This window comes from Pseudophryne corroboree, chromosome 6 (genome assembly GCF_028390025.1).
Source record: "Pseudophryne corroboree isolate aPseCor3 chromosome 6, aPseCor3.hap2, whole genome shotgun sequence".
Classification (NCBI taxonomy): domain Eukaryota; kingdom Metazoa; phylum Chordata; class Amphibia; order Anura; family Myobatrachidae; genus Pseudophryne; species Pseudophryne corroboree.
Genome location: NC_086449.1, coordinates 120,510,149 through 120,531,989, shown reverse-complemented (window position 1 = coordinate 120,531,989; position 21,841 = coordinate 120,510,149). Strand labels below are relative to the sequence as shown.

The 21,841-nt window shown below is 45.6% G+C and overlaps 1 protein-coding gene across 6 annotated transcripts in view; it reads left to right on the top strand.

Annotated features, from left to right (window-relative positions):
• The window catches only part of RHOBTB2 (Rho related BTB domain containing 2), an 85,404-nt gene that overhangs the window by 22,212 nt on the left and 41,351 nt on the right, over nucleotides 1–21,841 (top strand). For 2 of the 6 annotated variants that reach the window (XM_063931774.1, XM_063931779.1), the window contains exons 2-3: nucleotides 10,970–11,171; nucleotides 11,584–11,687. In XM_063931774.1, coding sequence (XP_063787844.1) covers nucleotides 10,970–11,171; nucleotides 11,584–11,687 — 306 coding nt within the window. Of the gene's footprint in view, nucleotides 1–7,512; nucleotides 8,145–8,300; nucleotides 8,411–10,969; nucleotides 11,172–11,583; nucleotides 11,688–21,841 lie in introns of those variants that run through there. The other 4 variants (XM_063931776.1, XM_063931777.1, XM_063931775.1 and 1 more) reach the window with 4 other exon arrangements.

The following is a 21,841-nucleotide window of genomic DNA, read 5'->3' as shown; positions in this document are numbered from 1 at the left end:
TACTCGTAACGGTCCTATGGGATGTATCCTTATCCCGGGTGTTTATCACTAGGTCTACCAGTATTTGGTCAACATGAACATGATCAACAGGGTCAGTTGGTCGCAACGTAAAAGGTAGACACCTGAAAAGGTTGACCAGTACAAAGGTCGACACAGTGAAAAGTTTGACATGGAAATGGTCGCCACAGGTTTTTTTTTTCCGGGTGTAATTTTGTGTGTTGAACCATGTAAAAGCCAAATTAGTGGAAATGTATACCCTCGCGGGCTCGCTTTGCTCGCCATGTTTTAGGCAAGGTTACTATTCCCGAGCGTAGTCCATGTGGATGGTAAAGTATCAAAAAGTTGAATAAACAAAACAAAAAAACCTGTCGACCATATGTGTGTTGTCCTATTGAACCCATCAACCTTAAGCACTATCGACCTTTTACATGTCGATCTTTTGACCATGTCGACTTATTGTACTTGTTGACCTACAGTAATGCATGTTGACCATATGGGTTCTACCTATTGACCGTCGACTTATCATCCGGATATCCCTTATCCCTCATGTTATATAGAATGAGACTGGGTACACATTAAGCGATATGTCATACGATATATCATTCCAACGTGCATCTTCCCATCTGTTGTACTGCACATCAGGTGGGACAATGCAGTGCGTGACGGCATGCAATTACATGTATGCTGTAACGAGACGTTGCGCTATTGTACAACGATTGCCACATTGTGCTGTCGTGCAGTGTATCCTGTTGCACTGTCGGCTGGGACACACATATATATATAGCATATACCCAGCCTGACTGATGTTAAGTGGAAGGTTATGGTGTTCAGTGCGGCCCCTTTGGTATTGTGTCCTTGTGTAGTCACACTTAGGCAAATATCTCTTTTAAGAACATAATATTTATTTAGGTTATCTAAATCGCTAAAGTGACCTATTAACATTGATTACAGTACACTGCATGCAACAATACAGAACACACAAGGAATACAATACTCTATATGTATTTGATTGTTGCCTGTCTGGAGCCAGTGTTGGTCTGGCCCACAGGGGTACAGAGGAAACCACCGGTGGGCCCCACTACCTAAGGGCCCCCAACTTCCACTCTAGGGATCAAGGTTCCAGACTGTGCACTTGAATTATACATTGCATGTGTTACCTTATACTGCACAGGACTATGATGTATTTTCTACAGTGCACTGCTGTTATTAATCTGGTACATTATCATACATGTACTAGCAGTGTTTACTATATAAATATATCAAGGGGCCCAGACCAGTGGCGTGCGGTGAGGTCATTGGCTGGTGAGGCACTGCAGCCATAATGATCCGCAAAGTCCGGCGATGAACCTTACCGCCACTTGTGATGTCATGGAAGTAGGCTGACAGTGCCTGCCTACTTCTATTTTTTTTATTTAAACATTTATTTATTTTTTACAAATATGTGTTTTAGGTAGCCCTTGAGTTGAAATAGTTGGAAGATTTGGGATCAGAGTTAGGTACCCCTTTTTATACCTTACAGGAGACAGTACCCCAATTTACACATTACGGCAGACAGATTCCCCTTTTTTACACATTACGGCAGACAACGTCCCGTTTTTACACATTACGGCAGACAGCGTCCCCGTTTTTTACACATTACGGCAGACAGCGTCCCCGTTTTTACACATTACGGCAGACAACGTCCCGTTTTTACACATTACGGCAGACAGCGTCCCCGTTTTTTACACATTACGGCAGACAACGTCCCGTTTTTACACATTACGGCAGACAACGTCCCGTTTTTACACATTACGGCAGACAGCGTCCCCGTTTTTTACACATTACGGCAGACAACGTCCCGTTTTTACACATTACGGCAGACAGAGTCCCCGTTTTTTACACATTACGGCAGACAACGTCCCGTTTTTACACATTACGGCAGACAGCGTCCCCGTTTTTTACACATTACGGCAGACAGCGTCCCCGTTTTTTACACATTACGGCAGACAACGTCCCGTTTTTGCACATTACGGCAGACAGCGTCCCCGTTTTTTACACATTACGGCAGACAGCGTCCCCGTTTTTTACACATTACGGCAGACAGCGTCCCCGTTTTTTACACATTACGGCAGACAACATCCCCTTTTTTACACATTACGGCAGACAACGTCCCGTTTTTACACATTACGGCAGACAGCGTCCCCGTTTTTTACACATTACGGCAGACAGCGTCCCCGTTTTTTACACATTACGGCAGACAAAGTCCCGTTTTTACACATTACGGCAGACATCGTCCCGTTTTTACACATTACGGCAGACAACGTCCCATTTTTACACATTACGGCAGACAGCGTCCCCGTTTTTTACACATTACGGCAGACAGCGTCCCCATTTTTTACACATTACGGCAGACAGTGTCCCCATTTTTTACACATTACGGCAGACAGCGTCCCCGTTTTTTACACATTACGGCAGACAACGTCCCGTTTTTACACATTACGGCAGACAGCGTCCCCGTTTTTTACACATTACGGCAGACAGCGTCCCCGTTTTTTACACATTACGGCAGACAGCGTCCCCGTTTTTTACACATTACGGCAGACAGCGTCCCCGTTTTTTACACATTACGGCAGACAACGTCCCGTTTTTACACATTACGGCAGACAGCGTCCCGTTTTTACACATTACGGCAGACAACGTCCCATTTTTACACATTACGGCAGACAGCGTCCCCGCTTTTTACACATTACGGCAGGCAGCGTCCCCATTTTTTACACATTACGGCAGACAGTGTCCCCATTTTTTACACATTACGGCAGACAGCGTCCCCGTTTTTTACACATTACGGCAGACAACGTCCCGTTTTTACACATTACGGCAGACAGCGTCCCCGTTTTTTACACATTACGGCAGACAGCGTCCCCGTTTTTTACACATTACGGCAGACAGCGTCCCCGTTTTTTACACATTACGGCAGACAACGTCCCCTTTTTTACACATTACGGCAGACAACGTCCCGTTTTTACACATTACGGCAGACAGCGTCCCCGTTTTTTACACATTACGGCAGACAAAGTCCGTTTTTACACATTACGGCAGACATCGTCCTGTTTTTACACATTACGGCAGACATCGTCCCGTTTTTACACATTACGGCAGACAACGTCCCGTTTTTACACATTACGGCAGACAGCGTCCCCGTTTTTTACACATTACGGCAGACAGCGTCCCCGTTTTTTACACATTACGGCAGACAGTGTCCCCATTTTTTACACATTACGGCAGCCAGCGTCCTTGTTTTTTACACATTACGGCAGACAGCGTCCCTGTTTTTTACACATTGCGGCAGAAGTCCCCTTTTTTATTTTTCTTATACAATACAGTGAGAGAGTGAGAGTGAGAGTGAGTGAGAGTGAGAGAGTGAGAGTGTGAGTGAGAGTGAGTGAGAGAGAGAGTGAGAGTGAGTGAGTGTGTGTTACTCACCTTGGGGGGGGGCCACGATCCACCCATAGGTGTGCGCAGGGGGGGTGCCTGGTGCGCACAGGCACCCCCTAATGACTGGCAACCCGATCTCACATGCCTGATGCAGCGATCGCCGAGCAGGCTGATTACTGTCCCCTCTGCGCTGCACCCTGTCAGGACTGCATTACTGACCGGACGCCTGGGTTAATCAAGGATGCCACCGCCCACCCATCACACCTGCCACATGCTCACCTCTCTCCTTCTATGCTATGCCAATGCCAGACACTGATGAGGATCAGCATGCAGCCAGCTTTCCTCTTAGGAAGACAAGATCAATACTGGCAGGCGGCCGGCAGCAGCATTAACACGTCAGTAGTTTTTCCAGCAGCAGCAGCAGTACTAGTCTGTGACTGTCAGTGTCAGTGAGTGACTGACTTGTAAGTAAGCTGCTGCAGCTTGCAGGGGAAAGAGAGGGGCAGCCAGACCAGGCTGAGGACGAGCAGGGTAACTGCAGTGAGTGCCATCAGGGGTGTTTGTCTGACAATGTAACTGCTTTATTAGGATTGGCACAAGGGTGGATATTTTATATTGCATTGACGCCAATAGATGGTGCTAGACACGCCCAAAAGGCGGTGCTAGGCACACACCTCTGACGGTGCACCCCCTAATAAAATGTGCTGCGCACACCTATGGATCCACCATCCACAAGACAGCTGCGGCGACGCTCCGGAGCCCTTTAGAGCAGAAGATAGCCGGCGGCAGCAGGAAGCTGCTCTCTGGGGCTGAGAAGGGATGGCGGCGGCGGGACTCACGGACGACGGCGGCGGAGGGACAAGGAGAAGGCGCGCCTCGCTCACACCACTTGCAGTGCCGGGACAGAGACTTGCGCTCCGGGACAGCTCCCCTCCCGCTCTGCTGATTCCGGGCTTCTTGCTCCACCGCTGCCGCTGCTGGTCACTCTTACAGGGGCGTGCTATGGGTTGAAAGCACGCCCCTGTCACTCCCCTGTCGAAGCGGCACTTCCACTAAGTGCCGCTTCAGCTGCATTTTCTAATGGGCTTTTACTGCCCAATTCTTTGTCCCGCCTCCCCGCTTCCTTCCCTTTACACTGACAGTGGGAGGCACCGACAGCGCTGCCTCCTAAACTCATTTATAAAGAATATATAGAGCCCAAGATCATTAAAATAATATAAAGCCTAATGCATATACTTATGACACAGAATCTGTGTCATAAGTATTTCTTTTATATTATTTTAATGATTATGACAGGGGAGGCACTGCCTCCCCTGCCTCCCCTGACTGCACGTCCCTGGCCCAGACCATGCACTCTCTAATGGTTAGCCAAGCCTCTGTGGAGGCTGGACACCCCCCCACCTCTGGAGAATGACCACACCCCTAAACATGGGCCCCTACCACTGCTCACCCCCCCCCCCCCCCCAGTGGGCCCTTCATGCCCTAGTCCGACATTGTCTGGCGCTGTAGAACTTGTGGCGGCTTATATACTAAATAAACTTTGATGATGATGTATGAGCATTGGTCAGTGTAGATCCGCTGCTCTCCATCCTGCCAGACAGAGCAGCAATCAGCATCCAATCAGCACCTGTTTTTGGTGGCTACATGAATAGTCGTTTGGTGGCTACATGAATAGTCATTTTCAGCAAATATCTGCTGCCTTTTTCCGGAGCCAGACAGTTCAGTGGAAACTGTAAGCTCAACTAGGTATTAAACTAGCTCCGGTAATCTCGGAGCTGTTGATTTCGCCACCCCCCCCTGCCTATTCAATTGCGGGCTGTTTTCGCCCATTTTTAGGACATTTTCAGCAATGCCTTTTAATGCCCTTTTCACCTTTTTTAGGGGGGGGTGAAAAGTAACTGACGAAAAATGCCTCAAATCCCCATTTGCTTTAAAAATAGCGAAAAGTCCAATTTTTTCACCTAGGCGGAAAAAAAAATCAGATCTATTTGAATACCTCCTATTCCTGTTAAGCAAAGAGGAATCTCCAACATGTATTTATTCCCATGGTTCAGGTGAGGTGGGGTTCCTGACTGTAGATACTCCCTTCAGGATTTGAAGACACCCTTTTGGGAAATGCCAGTAAAGTCACTCTTTTCCCCCATGTACCCCGGCATAACCTTCACTGACATTGCCGGATATCCTGCTTTCATCACATAGTGTGACCAATGTGGGGCCCAGGCTATATGGAGGTCACAGGCTGGCAAACCAAGTGACAGAGGTTGCATGCTGGTCATATGATTACATGTAACGTACAGTATTTTATTACCTTTGCCAGTAGTTCCCAACCTGGGGTATTAGTGGGGAATCGCTGTGATGTTCACAGGTACTTGAAACATTTTCTGTCATGGCAGGAGGGGACATCCAGATTGATAATTTGACACAGGGGTAAATTTACTGGGATCCGGTCTGAATATCGACAGTGTCTAGGTCGACAATGTTTAGGTCGACCACTATAGGTCGACAGACACTAGGTCGACATGGTCAGAAGATCGACATGTTCTAGGTCAAAAGGTCGACATGAGTTTTTCCTTTTTTTTTCCTTTTTTTTAATTTTTTCATACTTAACGATCCACGTGGACTACGATTGGAACGGTAATCTGTGCCAAGCGAAGCGAGGCACCTTGCCCGAAGCATGGCGAGCAAAGCGAGCCATGCGAGGGGACACGGTGCACTAATTGGGCTTCCCGGTCACTCTACGAAGAAAACGACACCAAAAAATCCATAAAAAACTCATGTCGACCTTTTGACCTGTCAACCTAGAACATGTCGACCTTCTGACCCTGTCGACCTTCTGACCCTGTCGACCTAGTGACTGTCGACCTATAGTGGTCAACCTAAATATTGTCGACCTAGACACTGTCGATCTAATGATACACACCCAAATTTACTTGAGGTCAAGTTTAATCAATTGCAATTTGATAAAAAAATAAAGACATTAAAAATTGATCAACATCGATGTTGTGTCTTAGGGGCTAAATTGTACATTTACTGTACTAACACTTAAACATTTATATTAAAAAAAAATGTCTGTTAGTAAATTAGCAATTTAGCCCCTGAAACACAACATTGATGTTGATTGATTTGTCGATTTGAAAGTTTAAAATCGACCTAGTAAATTGACCCCATGGGGTATGCAGTGTCCTAGAGATCTCTAGCCCCACTCATGACACTAGGACCATGAGAACAATATGAAAGCGCCCATCCCTGTATCCCTGGAAGAGTAAGCATGTGACTATAGTTTTATTGTCACAAATTGTAATATGTGAGAAATATATATGTACAATTCATTCTATTTGTGCTTATTTAAAAAAAAAATCTTGTTTATAGCACATTTATTGCTTATATAGCAGCTCGTAAACCTTGTAACTAAGAGCAATTCTATTCAATACAAATGTATTGTTAATGCAAATGGGCTGCCAGGGGATGCAAAGGTGTGAAATGACTGAGAACCAATGACCTATTGTATGTGTATGTGCTCACTGCAGCCATATGTATGTATGTATGTATGTATGTATGTATGTATGTATGCGCAGCCAGCATTTGCTTTTCCCTTATTATACATGTTGACCTCCTTGTTTGATGATCTGCGTTTGTATAATGACTGCACTAGCCTGACTCTTCATAATGCAGCCAGGTGATTACCCTGGGACACACACACAAGAAGCTTGATGTCTCTGATGTTAGTATCTATTAGCATTGGTTCAGCATGTTCTGTGTCTCACTGTTTTCATATATCTGTCAGGTCTGTAAATTAGGGTGACCATATTATCCCTTTTACCTGGCACGCTCATACATTACACAGGATCTGTGGCTGGCTGACTTCAAACCTACATTTCAGCTGGTTTTAATCAGCCACAGAACCTGTGTAATCTATGAGAGTCCCAGGTAAAAGGGATAATATGGGTCACCCTATTGAAATAGAGGAGAATACATTCTAGTCGTGTGCATATACTGTATTAGCAGGTGCAGCATCTGGATTTTCTCCTGTGTGTATTACTCAATGGGGCCTGCAGGTGGCACTCAAGACTTTCCCTTCCAGTCAATGCCACCCCTTCATTAGAAACACTGACACACACATACACAGCACACACCTCCTATCTGGAAATGAGGAATCGCAACCTGCGCCCATCACAGCTACATACACTCTCACAATGACACCGTCATACACGGGGCACACACATAAGGACCAGGGGTACACAGTGATACATTTGCACTGACACATATGCTGACAATGTGACACTGAGCTATCAGGACAGCAGCATGCACACAGAAACATACATAGATACATAGCACAGATCTGCTGCTCTAGAGATAAACAAATCATTAGGCATTCTACCAGCAGCACGAGCACCGAGAGATACACACTTTCATGTATGAGCACGCACACGCAGACACACACATCCGGACGCACAGATCATCACACAGATACAGGCACATCTGTATTTGCAGAGACATAGACACAAATGCCCAAAGGATAGGACCAGCACTCGCAGATGAGGACACAGACACGTGCCCCTATAGATGGATATAAATGCACACATAGACTGACATTCACATATATATTTATATACCTGGGCACCCATAGTCAGCCTGTCGTTTCCAGATCTTCATAGAGGATGCGCGAGTGAAGTCACCATGGCTGCCATGTATGGGACCAGGCCTTACTGCGACTGGGTGTAGTATCCGATGTGTGTGTGACTGCGCTGATGTGGTGTAGGCAGTTGTTGGGATTAGCGCAACATGTGCAGTGTCACGTTACTGTGTTGTGTGTTGGGGTGTACAGGCTTTCATCTTACGGGGGTCTTGATATTGTGCATGTGTGTATTTATGTCCCATGTCTGTAGTTGTTACCTTTTCGATTTCTCTACCGCTATTGCCTCTGTGGTGTCTGTGCACCCGAACTTTGATCTCTGGTCATATGACTGTGGCCTGATTCCTGCGCAGTCTAAATGAGGTTAGAAAATAGCTTTATTACTGTTACTGTTTAACTGGGCTAATTGCCCTTGGGAAGGATATGGTGTTCCACAGTGTGTTATTATAACCTATTTTCCTATTATTAGCCTGTAGAATTAATAGTGCTGGGATTGAGGTTTTTTATATATATTATCAGTGCCCCCCTAATATAATGAGAGACGGTGATATAATACATACTGAAGCCATAGGCCTGATTCAGAGGGACAGGCAGGTCATGTGTGGCTGCGATTACTCAGGTGCGGAAATATGCAAATGCTAGCCTGAGCATTCCTCCTGTGTACCTCCCGTGTGACAGGCTGAGCAAACCCTGCCTATCTGAGCAATGCTCCACTGCACTGGTGGATCCCATCATTCCACCATCGACGCACCATCAGTCACAACATTGACTCCTAAATGATAGAACTAAACGTGAGCCTGGTTCCCTATACATAACTGCACAGATGTCTATTATACATCTAATAACAGCGTGCTCACATTATATAATGTCCCCCCAATGCCAGTATCTTGGGCTATCTTTATTTAGAACTGCTCAGCTGCCATCTTGTTTGCAGAGGAGGCATATCACATAGGGGATGCGGTTAAGATACCGGCTGTCGGAATACTGACGCTGGAATAACGATACCCGTCAGAATGCAGATTCTGGCATCCCAACAGGGTCAGGACACCGGAATCCCGACAGCCAGCATCCCGACTGTAAGTATGGTGGGTCGGGGTGGTTAGGTTTAGGTGCCATCCGAGGGTGGGGAGGGGGGGTTAGGTTTAGGCTGTGGGGGTGGGGAGGAGTTTAGGTTAGGGTTAGGCTATGCAGAGAGGGGGAGATTGGGTTAGGAACCACCGGGAGTGGGGTGGGGGGGTGTTAGGTTTAGACACCACCAAGGGAGGTTTGGGTTGGCACTAAGGGGGGAGGTTAGGGTTAGGCTGTGGGAAGGGTGGGCTAGGGATAGGGGTTAAAGGAAAGGGGGAGGCAACTTACTCGCCTCTGGGATTTTACAGATCAGGATGTCTGCGTCGGTATTGTGACTGCCAGCGTCCCGTCCGCTGGTCACACATACTCAAACCTCACAAAGTATTGATCCTTGGGTAGTGGGTGTCTTCATTGTTGACATGGGCATTGCAATCATTTTCAGGGTCTCAGGGCAAACCTTATTGCTAGCAGTTACACTGCAGAATCAGAAAGTGTTATTGTGTGCCTGCCGGCTGCACACAATGGGTCTTATTCAGATAGTGCACTGTGAATTGCACTGGGGCACCCAGAGTGTCCTCTCAGCACGTATTACACTAGCCAGAGGTCACCTAGGTTTGTGGGGTTGTGGTAAACTGTGCAAGGGCGTCGGTGTAACGTGTTAACCTCCAACCACTTTAGTATCGTTCATTTTACTAAATTAAATTCTTCAGATTTTCTGCTAAATTACTGCTCAGTTTCACCTCATGTAAGACTTAAATTAATCCTGAGAGCAAGGTGACATCAGACTTCCTTTATTACATGGGGCATTTTGCTGTTCTTACAGCTTTCTTTTACATTGAGAAAACAAAAAACTGGAAATGCACTTTACAGTGCTACTGGTTGCCACAGAATGTATCCTGTTATAGGTATATGACGCGCCCCAATCTCTGCCACCTCTGCACTGGTGCTAATGTCATGTTCTTTTGTATGGTAGATAAGGCCGTGCCACACAGTAAATTGCTTTACTAAAATGCACCTTCTTTACCCCCTTCATGTTTCCCTGGTCTCTGTAAACTGAATTGCTCCTTCTACAGACTTTGGGGTGTATTCAATGCTTGTCGGATCCTTTCCTGTCGTATTTGACCGTTCTCGACAATGTTAATCCGACTTTTTGTAAAGTCAGATTGACATTGTCGAAAACGGGGCTAAAACCTGTCAGATTTGGCCGTGAATCCGACAAAACACGTGGATCTGTGGCTAATCCGCCGATCCATGTGTTTTCCGACAAATCAGAATTGCCGACTTGAATAGGTCGGAACACTATCCAACCTAAAAAAGTTGGACACTGCCGTCTTTCCGCCAAGAGGGCAGTTCCGACTTGAATTGAATACCCCCCTTGTAGTGAACAAGAAATGCCCACCATCAATACAGACTTATTTGCAAACTCCGCTTTTTCACAATGCAAACCCATGTATTTTGGAGCAAAACTGGTTGCACCTGCACATATCAAAGTATACTGCGCTGTGCCTCAGTTATATTGCACTTTATGAACGAGACCCGGTAAAGGCAGCCATTTTGTGGGAGAAATCGATGAGTCATGAGTTTCATTGGTTCACTACCAACCAGTGACATCACTGGGCATCATCATCTCCAGGACTGATAGAATGTAGTCTCACAAATATGGATTCAGGTCACAAAATGGTAGCCACCAGTATGTGTAGGGGCTGTGTCCCTTAGTAAAAGGGTTTTGGGTGTTATGTGGTGATGCTAATACACTTAAAAGTGATGATGATGATACTTTTTTTGTAATCTCTATGGAATCTGCCTCACTGCCATCCACCCTCACTTTGTTTTCCCTCTTCTCACCCACCTTAGATCCCAGCTGCTGGACACTGATATGGATTATGAGCGTCCCAACGTTGAGACAATAAAATGCGTGGTGGTTGGAGACAATGCTGTTGGTAAAACGCGCCTGATCTGCGCACGAGCATGTAATGCCACCTTGACACAGTATCAGCTCCTTGCCACACATGTGCCAACTGTATGGGCTATAGATCAGTACCGGGTGTGCCAAGAGGTGAGTGTCGGTTTATATGTGCACAACCGTGCCCAGTAGAAAATTCTGTGTAGAGATGCGATTCACTTACATAAGCACATTTATGTCCGTGATTGTGGAATGCTTTGGTACTGTATTAATACAGGAAAATATATATTAAGCGGGAAGTATTGGAGTCCGATGAACTACGGGATGCCGGATGAACGTGGATTTTTTTAAAGGGGCATTCATTTACATAGCATGGTTACATCTAGTAAATGACTGCCAATTTAAAAAAAAGTCAGCTTTAAGCCGGCATCGCGCACGTTGGGCGAACACGAACTCCATTAAATCCCGCCCATTGCATCCATTTAATTTGTATTTTATTCACTTTATTGTTATGTTATCTGTTTATTTTTTAGCGCTTCCTCAGATTCTGTTTTTCCTGTTTTAGGTGCTGGAGCGGTCGCGGGATGTTGTGGATGATGTCAGCGTCTCACTAAGGCTTTGGGACACATTTGGCGACCACCATAAAGATAGACGGTTTGCTTATGGAAGGTTAGAATTATTTAGAGCGAGCAGGCACTGATACTCTTAGATTTTATACATTAGGGGTATGTATTAAAATGGCACAAATGCCACACGTGTTGCTGTATATCACACTTTGTGATAGAACTATCTGTATCAAAGGGACAGCCTTTAATAACAATGTATTTATCTAAAATGCCTAGATTATAAGGGCTATTTTGCCTAATAGTAAATCGTATGGCCAGGGGCGCTCCAAGGGAGGAGGCAGCCCCTGTGCAAACTCCGTCTGGGCCCCCTCCTCTCTAGCTGGCTGCGCTGTAGACTCTGGGCACTAGGGGAGCCTAGCGCTGTCCCGGAGTCTAGTGCGCATGCACAGGTCTCTGGGAAAATGGCGCAGCGGGCATTTTCCCAGTGATTATTTTACTGCACATGCACGAAATGCCGAAAAATTACCATTCGCGTCCATTTCCTGGTAATTTCTATAGCGCTGTTACTGCAGACGCTGGACTTTGGAAGGTAAGTATTGAAAACAATGGGTGTCTGTGTTCACCGCACACACTGTGCCCGTTATAAAGATGGCAGTGTGTATGGCTGTTGAATCAAGCTGTCAGTAAAGCATGACCATCAAGCATATTATTGTATAAAATTATTATTATTATTATAGTATTATACGATATAAGTATTGTAGTATTTGTATAGTGCCAGCATATTACACACTGCTTATTGACTCCCTGTCTCAGTGGAGCCTACAGCCTAAATTCCCCACCACACAAACACACATACACTAGCTTGTGTGAAGCCCCATTAACCTCCCAATTAATTTCGGTTTGTAGGAGGATTCCAGAGCATTCAGAGGAAGCCTATATAATAAACATGGTCGGAATGGAACCCATGTCTGATTAAGCATTCTATCTTCCTTAGGCTAATACATATACTGTAGCGTCCACCCCCCAACATCAGTTCCTATGAAGTGGTTCCAACACAATGAGGTAGATGTATCAAGCAGTGATAAGAGTGGAGAAGTCTGCCACGGTAACCAATCAGCTGCTTCGTATAATGTTAGAGAATGCACTGGATAAATGGTTACTTCTAAACTGATTGGATGCAATGGCACACTTCTTCACTGGCTCACTTCTCCACTGGCACACTTCTCCACTCTTATCACTGCTTCATACATCTACCTGTCACCAGAGTGAGCATGTGCATCATAGGCTATTCTCCATCAGTTTCCTATTCCCTTCAAATACATGGGCCGTTTGTTTGTATCTGACTATGTTAATTCTCTGCCCAAAATATTGGATATTGTCAATGAGTTTGGGAAATTTTCCGGGTTATTGATTAACTGGGACAAATCTTGTATTATGCCGTTTGCGGGGTTATGTCCTCAGTTTCCACTAATACCTCTCCCGCTTCAATGGGTGGAGGTATTCAAATACTTGGGCATCTGGATTTCTAATGATTCGTCTAGATACATAGCTCTTAATGTACAACCTCAACTGGACTACTTGAGGTCCAGAATATCTATTTGGGGAAGACTCCCGCTCCCGGTTTCTGGGCACATTAACCTTATCAAAATTACGGCACAGCCTAAGTTGGTATATGTACTAGAGCATTCCCCCGTATATATTCCCCAAGCCATGTTTAAAAGGATAGATGGATTACTGTCTTCAATTATTTGGTCAAGTAAGCGGGTAAGGATTAAACTGGCTACTTTGACCCGTACGAAAGATTGTGGGGGCTTGGCGGTGCCTTCTTTTAAATTTTACTACTATGCTGCGCAACTGGCGCTTGTGTTAGATTGGGTTGTAATTAAATGTGTCTGGGTTGGCTCTGCCTACTTTGATAGTCTCTGAAATGACACCGGGGTAGACGCCCTTACATTGCTTACTGACAGGCAATACTGGGATAATTAAAATGCCGATATTTAAGCAAGCAATACTTGTTTGGAAACAGGCTAACATTCTTTTGAAAATGGAGGCATGGGACCCGGAAACTCCACTGGATGGTACTAGAGGTCTTGTGGAGCTGGTAGGACTACAGCTCCATGAAATATGGAGCAGATGGGGTGTCACCTCTATTGGCCAGCTGTACTCAGACTCTGTATTTAAAACTTTTTCCCAATTACAGCTTGATTATGCTATTCCATGTACATATTTTTTTAGATATTTACAATTGAGGCACGCTTGTACCGCACAATTCCCAGATAACTCTGTTACATTTCAGGAATCCCCTATTAAGCAAATGATGAAATCGCTGGGTAGCACACATCTGGTATCTCAGATCTACTCTAGCTTGCTTACGGCCCACCATAGTGATGATCTTCCTCACCTCCGGACTCAATGGGAGACCGACTTAGACCCTTTGTCACAAGACGTTTGGGAGGCTGCTTTGACTAGCCCCCGTCTATCCTCTACCTCTATCAGGTTTCAGCAGGTCCAGTTATTTATCCTTCACAGAGTCTACCTGACACCTGTACGTTTATTTAAAATAGGGGGTAGGGAGAACTCCAGATGCCCTAAATGTGGTTTTCTAGAGAGTGACTTTTGGCACTTAATAATATGGGATTGTCCAGTGGTTAGTGCATTCTGGTCTGAAATCTTAAAGATTATGTCGTCTACTGGAATACCTCGGGCGACATGCACCCCGTCAGTATGCCTCTTAGCCGCCTTTGCGGATGATACTCTGGACAAGCCAACCCAGAGATATATTGTTAACTTAAGTATGCTGGCAAAGGTTTCTCTGGCTAGATCATGGATGTCCTCGGTTGGCCCTGGGACGGCAGAATGGATATCACTAACTAATGAAGTAATTAAACATGAAAAATATGTATATATCTCAAGACAGGCGGAGGCCAAATACTATAAAATATCGGATAAATGACTGGATTCACCGTTTATGCATAACTAAATAGCTTATGGTATTAGAGGGTTGCTGAACTAGAGGTCCTGACCGGTGATATTACATACTTGTTTAAATCTATGTGTTTATGTACAGACAAAGTTGATAAATAAGACTTAATATGTATAATTGTTTTATTATATAACTACTGCGGTTTCATGATATGTGCAGTATTTGTACATTGCAGTACTAGGTTATGTTTTATTGTATGGTTCTTGGAAAACAACAAAATCAATAAAAAATTATTGAACTTAAAAAAAAATACATGGGCCGTGCTCCAAGACCTACTGTTGGGTGCAGGCAGTGCCACCTTGATGAGCTGATCAGGTGTAGAGGGACATACCTTCCTGCTGTTAATGCAGCTGGAACAAACTTCTGAGTGGGACAATCTCTCAAAACTAGGACTGACCCGCCAGAATCAGGACAGTTGGCAGGCTGTCCCTGCTTTTTGCAGCTTATATTCAACCAGTCACTAGCTACAGGAGTAATTCCAGTGGACTGGAAAAGAGCGAATGTAGTCCCACTGCACAAAAGTGAAGGCAAGAAAGAGGCAAGCAACTATCGACCAGTGAGCCTTGCATCAGTAGTAGGGAAATTGATGGGAACACTCTTAAAAGAAAGAGTTGTAGATTATCTCAAATCCAGCAATTTACAGGATCCCAAACAGCATGTATTCACTGGGGGAGATCGTGTCAAGCAAACCTTATTGACTTTTTTGACTGTGTGACTAAAGTAATAGATAAAGAAAAAGCCGTAGATATAACTTATGTAGACTTTAGTAAGGCTTTTGACACGGTCCCACATCACAGACTGCTAAATAAACTCGAAAGCTTGGGATTGGATACTAAGATGGTTGAATGGATAAGATCTTGGTTGCAGGATAGAAAACAGAGAGTTGTAGTAAATGGAGTGCATTCACAGGAGGGAAATATTACCAGTGGAGTACCCCAGGGATCTGTACTTGGACCAGTGCTTTTTAATATCTTTATTGGTGACATTGCAAATGGCATTAAAAGGAAAGTATGCCTTTTTGCAGATGACACAAAGGTATGCGACAGGATAGACACACCAGGAGAATATAGGTAGACTAGAAGAATGGTCAAGAGCATGGCAATTACAGTTTAATGCCAATAAAATCAAAATCATTCACTTGGGTCTCAAAAATCCAAAGGCTAAATATATTATTCATGGCACTATACTGGAAACTACTGATGAGGAAGGGAATCTAGGAGTCACTATTTTAGGTGACTTAAAGGCAGGTAAGCAATGAAGTAGGCTAGTCAGAAGCTTGGCTGCATTGGGAGAGGAATCAGCAGCAGAAAGAAAGAAGTAATAATGCCACTGTATAGGTCATTGCTACAGCCTCATCTAGAATACTGTGTTCAGTTTTGGAGGCCATACTGTTTCTTCAGAAGGATATTAATATATTAGAGACTGTACAAAGAAGGGCAACTAAAATGGTGCATGACCTACATCACAAAACATACAGAGAAAGACAAAAAAATCTCAATATGTATAGTTTGGACCAGATAAGGGAAAGGGGGACATGATCCCCACATTCAATCTGTCTCAAGATCATGTTACATACATCTAAGAAACATATCCAAAATACGACCATATCTTACACAAGACACAGCAAAAACTCTAATCCACAGGTTCTCAAACTCGGTCCTCAGGACCCCACACGGTGCATGTTTTGCAGGTCTCCTCACAAAATCACAAGTGAAATAATTATCTCCTGCTGTGGACCTTTTAAAATGTCTGTGAGTAATTAAGACACCTGTGCACCTGCTGGGTTACCTGCAAAACATGCACTGTGTGGGGTCCTGAGGACCGCGTTTGAGAACCACTGCTCTAATCCATGCTCTCATTATCTCCCGCATTGATTATTGTAATAGTCTCCTAACCGGTCTTCCCAAACATAGGCTCTCACCACTACAATCCATTTTGAATGCAGCTGCGAGAACCACTTGGCCCATATAGTATGCCCCTTTTTTACCTGTGGTGAGCTAGTTAATTGATAAGAAAGGTGTTTCACCACAGGTGATGGCAATCATACATTACCAGGAAAGTCCAGGAACAGAGCATTTTCTCCCTCATGGAGAGGGTCAGGTAGGCAAGTATGCTGCCTCCCCTGCAATGCACATGGTTTTGCCCATTAGAGAAAGATTTTGCTGCTACGAACAAGCCTGAATTAGGCCCCATGTACCCTGCAGGTGGGACAGATGTAATATGTGCAGAGAGAGTTAGATTTGGGTGTGGTGTGCTCAAGCTGTAATCTAAACTGCAGTGTAAAAATAAAGCAGCCAGTATTTACCCTGCACAGAAACCATACATCCCAACTGTCCCAATTTTGGCGGGACAGTCCCGTTTTTCACAGTCTATCCCGCTGTCTCACCCGTGGGTCGCAGTGTCCCGCAAATGGGGGGACAGTTGGGAGATCACTCCCTGTCACTCGCTGCTCTGAGTAGAGCAGCAGTGAATAGATGCAAGGAATAGCGTCTATTCCTGGCAGAGAGGGACAGTTGGGATGTATGTCCCAACTCAACTCTCACAGCGCTGTCCATGCCCCCATAATGACGAAAACGGGGCATGGCTTGCGATCACGGCACTTGCCGTGAGGCCATGCCCCCTTTTCGGTAGGCCTCGTCACCTAATTTTGAGAGAGCGCCCGAGGCGCTCGCTCATGTCCCTCCTTGGATGCCGGCAAAGTTGGGAGGTATGAGAAACAATATAACCCACCCAAATCCATACCTCCCAACATGACCCTCTCCAGGAAGTCCAGGAGCAGAGCATTCTGTCCCTCCTGGAGAGGGTCATGTTGGGAGGTATGCAAATCTAACGCTCTCTGCACTTGTTATATCTGCCCCACCTGCAGTGCACGTGGTTTTGCCCATTAGAGAAAGATTTTTCTTTTGCAATCAGGCCTAAATAAGGCCCTCTGTACTTGGTCCCCTGCGGAGTCACTCCCATCTGTGTATCAGACACCCCATGTTTCTATCATAGGGGCACATAGTACCCTGGGCTTTCTAACCCACTAGTGCACATACTGCACTTTCCATTTCTCTTTGTATGAAGGGTGTAGCTACATTGCTTATGTAACTTTATATTTAATGACCTGGATATCAGACACTTTGCTTTGTTTACAGTGATGGTTCTTATATCTGTTCCCTATCAGGAGCACACAGGTGTATTTACTTGCGATCTCTATATACAGTGCATTCGGAAAGTATTCACAGCGTCTCACTTTTTCCACATTTTGTGATGTTACAGCCTTATTCCAAAATGGAATAAAATAAGAATTTACTCACCGGTAATTCTATTTCTCGTAGTCCGTAGTGGATGCTGGGAACTCCGTAAGGACCATGGGGAATAGACGGTCCGCAGGAGACTGGGCACATCTAAAGAAAGAATTAGGACTATCTGGTGTGCACTGGCTCCTCCCCCTATGACCTTCCTCCAAGCCTCAGTTAGGACACTGTGCCCGGAAGAGCTGACACAATAAGGAAGGATTTTGAATCCCGGGTAAGACTCATACCAGCCACACCAATCACACCGTATAACTTGTGATAGGATACCCCGGTTAACAGTATGATAACAAAAGGAGCCTCTGAACAGATGGCTCGCAATAATAACCCGATTTGTATAACAATAACTATTTACAAGTATTGCAGACAATCCACTACGGACTACGAGAAATAGAATTACCGGTGAGTAAATTCTTATTTTCTCTGACGTCCTAGTGGATGCTGGGAACTCCGTAAGGACCATGGGGATTATACCAAAGCTCCCAAACGGGCGGGAGAGTGCGGACGACTCTGCAACACCGAATGAGAGAACTCCAGGTCCTCCTCAGCCAGGGTATCAAATTTGTAGAATTTTGCAAACGTGTTTGCCCCTGACCAAGTAGCAGCTCGGCAAAGTTGTAAAGCCGAGACCCCTCGGGCAGCCGCCCAAGAAGAGCCCACCTTCCTTGTGGAATGGGCTTTTACAGATTTAGGCTGCGGTAGTCCTACCGCAGAATGCGCCAGCTGAATAGTGCTACAAATCCAGCGCGCAATAGTCTGCTTAGAAGCAGGAGCACCCAGTTTGTTGGGTGCATACAGGATAAACAGCGAGTCAGTTTTCCTGACTCCAGCCGTCCTGGAAACATACATTTTCAGGGCCCTGACTACGTCCAGTAACTTGGAATCCTCCAAGTTTCCAGTAGCCGCAGGCACCACAATAGGTTGGTTCAAGTGAAAAGCTGATACCACCTTAGGGAGAAATTGAGGACGAGTCCTCAATTCTGCCCTATCCATATGGAAAATCAGATAAGGGCTTTTATAGGACAAAGCCGCCAATTCTGACACACGCCTGGCTGAAGCCAGGGCCAACAGCATGACCACTTTCCACGTGAGATATTTCAAATCCACAGTCTTAAGTGGTTCAAACCAATGTGATTTCAGGAACTCCAAAACCACATTGAGATCCCAAGGTGCCACTGGGGGCACAAAAGGAGGCTGAATATGCAGAACTCCCTTGACAAAAGTCTGAACTTCAGGCAGGGAAGCCAGTTCTTTCTGGAAGAAAATCGACAGGGCCGAAATCTGGACCTTAATGGACCCCAATTTGAGGCCCAACGTCACCCCTGTTTGCAGGAAATGCAGGAATCGACCCAGTTGAAATTCCTCCGTTGGGGCCTTCCTGGCCTCACACCACGCAACATATTTTCGCCAAATGCGGTGATAATGGTTCGCGGTAACATCCTTCCTGGCTTTGATCAGGGTAGGAATGACTTCCTCCGGAATACCCTTTTCCTTCAGGATCCGGTGTTCAACCGCCATGCCGTCAAACGCAGCCGCGGTAAGTCTTGGAACAGACAGGGCCCCTGCTGCAGCAGGTCCTGTCTGAGCGGCAGAGGCCAAGGGTCCTCTGAAAGCATCTCTTGAAGTTCCGGGTACCAAGCTCTTCTTGGCCAATCCGGAACCACGAGTATAGTTTTCACTCCTCGCCTTCGAATTATTCTCAGTACCTTGGGAATGAGAGGCAGAGGAGGAAACACATAAACCGACTGGTACACCCACGGTGTTACTAGAGCGTCCACAGCGATCACCTGAGGGTCCCTTGACCTGGCGCAATATCTTTTTAGCTTTTTGTTGAGGCGGGACGCCATCATGTCCACCTGTGGTCTTTCCCACCGGTGTACAATCATTTGGAAGACTTCTGGATGAAGTCCCCATTCTCCCGGGTGGAGGTCGTGCCTGCTGAGGAAGTCTGCTACCCAGTTGTCCACTCCCGGAATGAACACTGCTGTCAGTGCTAACACATGATTTTCCGCCCATCGGAGAATCCTTGTGGCTTCTGCCATTGCCCTCCTGCTTCTTGTGCCGCCCTGTCTGTTTACATGGGCGACCGCCGTGATGTTGTCTGATTGGATCAGTACCGACTGGTTCTGAAGCAGGGGCCTTGCTTGGCTTAGGGCATTGTAGATGGCCCTTAGCTCCAGAATATTTATGTGAAGCGAAATCTCCTGATCTGACCACAGTCCTTGGAAATTTCTTCCCTGTGTGACTGCCCCCCAGCCCCGAAGGCTGGCATCCGTGGTCACCAGGACCCAGTCCTGTATTCCGAATCTGCGGCCCTCTAGTAGATGAGCCCTCTGCAGCCACAGCAGCGACACCCTGGTCCTTGCCGACAGGGTTATCCGCTGTTGCATCTGGAGATGGGACCCGGACCATTTGTCCAACAGGTCCCACTGGAAAGTCCTTGCGTGGAACCTTCCGAATGGAATTGCTTCGTACGAAGCGACCATTTTTCCCAGGACTCGTGTGCATTGATGTACCGACACCTGTCCTGGTTTTAGGAGGTCTCTGACTAGAGATGACAACTCCTCTGCTTTTTCCACTGGAAGAAACACTTTTTTCTGGTCTGTGATACAGAGAAATGGAGAATAACACTTAACCAGCGCTCATGTATAGTCGTTCAGGGTCTGGCGTATTCCTTATCTATTCATCCTCACAGTGAATCATGTGGAGGAAAAAAAGATGTATAGCATAACACCCTTTTATTATCACACAACAATGAAACAAAATAAAACAATCAGAGTGAAATAGCACAAATCCTGGAGTGACAACAGGTGCAGTGGGTAATTACCAGATGTTTCAGAACTGCGGTTAGACAGTTCTAAATAGGCATAGAGATCAAACTGTGGGGATTCCGGACTTCCCCCAGTAATCGGTCAGATGATATAACAACCGTGTCTCCACTCCACTGCAAACGCTGTAGTCCCCCTCTGGATCTCACCAACGCGTTTCCACCCCGGGCTGGGGTCTTTTTCAAGGTGCAGATAGTGCAATGTCACTCTCCTTCTGACTCTCCATATTTAACTAAGTCTGTGTCCAATCATTGTCCAGTAGGTCCAGCTGGACCCTATACAATAATCACCTCAAGTCCCATGGTCCTTTGCTGGACCTAAACGTCACTTCCCCCATTGTCCTAGCAACCCGTTTCTCCATGAAAGCTCCTGTGTCCAAAAGTATCCTCGTTGCCATAGAGATCCGTGCTTCCGGTCTAGAGGCACGTCTCGTAGCGGTATACGTCATCCCGCTCCATGAAAGCTCCTGCGTCCAAAAAGCGTCTTCGTTGCCATAGAGACCCATGCTTCCAGTCCGGAAGCAAGTCCCGTAGCGGTATACGTCATCCCGCTTTCATACGTCTGTAGAGCCTCGTCCTTGTTGCTATGGTGATGTAAGTCCATTCCTTTCCGTTTCGGACGCGGGTTTGCCTATGGAATTGGGATATCTTTTCACCATATATACAGTCCAGTCACATAATAAAGTGATACAGTACAGTAAAAATTAAAACTACCCATATTAACCTATAAATACATCAGATATCAAAATTCTATATATTTAGACCACACGTATAAAACATATAAATATATTAAATTAAAAATATTAGAATAAGGACTAAAAATCAAATTATAAAAACCACTTCACCTCAAAATCTTGGTTGAGACCTCCTGGTTTTAAAGTGCCTAAATTGTAAATGGTCTTCATCTCGGTCTTGGCCAACTGGGACGCAATATCTTTTCGTCTCCAGTGCCCTTTGACATGTTTTAGACCACAAAATTGTTTTATTCCAGAGGTACTACTCTGATGTTGTGTTCTGAAATGTTCAGATAAAGCGTGGGTCGTGAGACCATTCCTAATATTTCTCAAATGCTCGCTAATGCGGACTTTGAGGGGTCTTGAGGTCCGGCCAATGTACCATAGACCACATTTACACTCAATTGCATACACAAC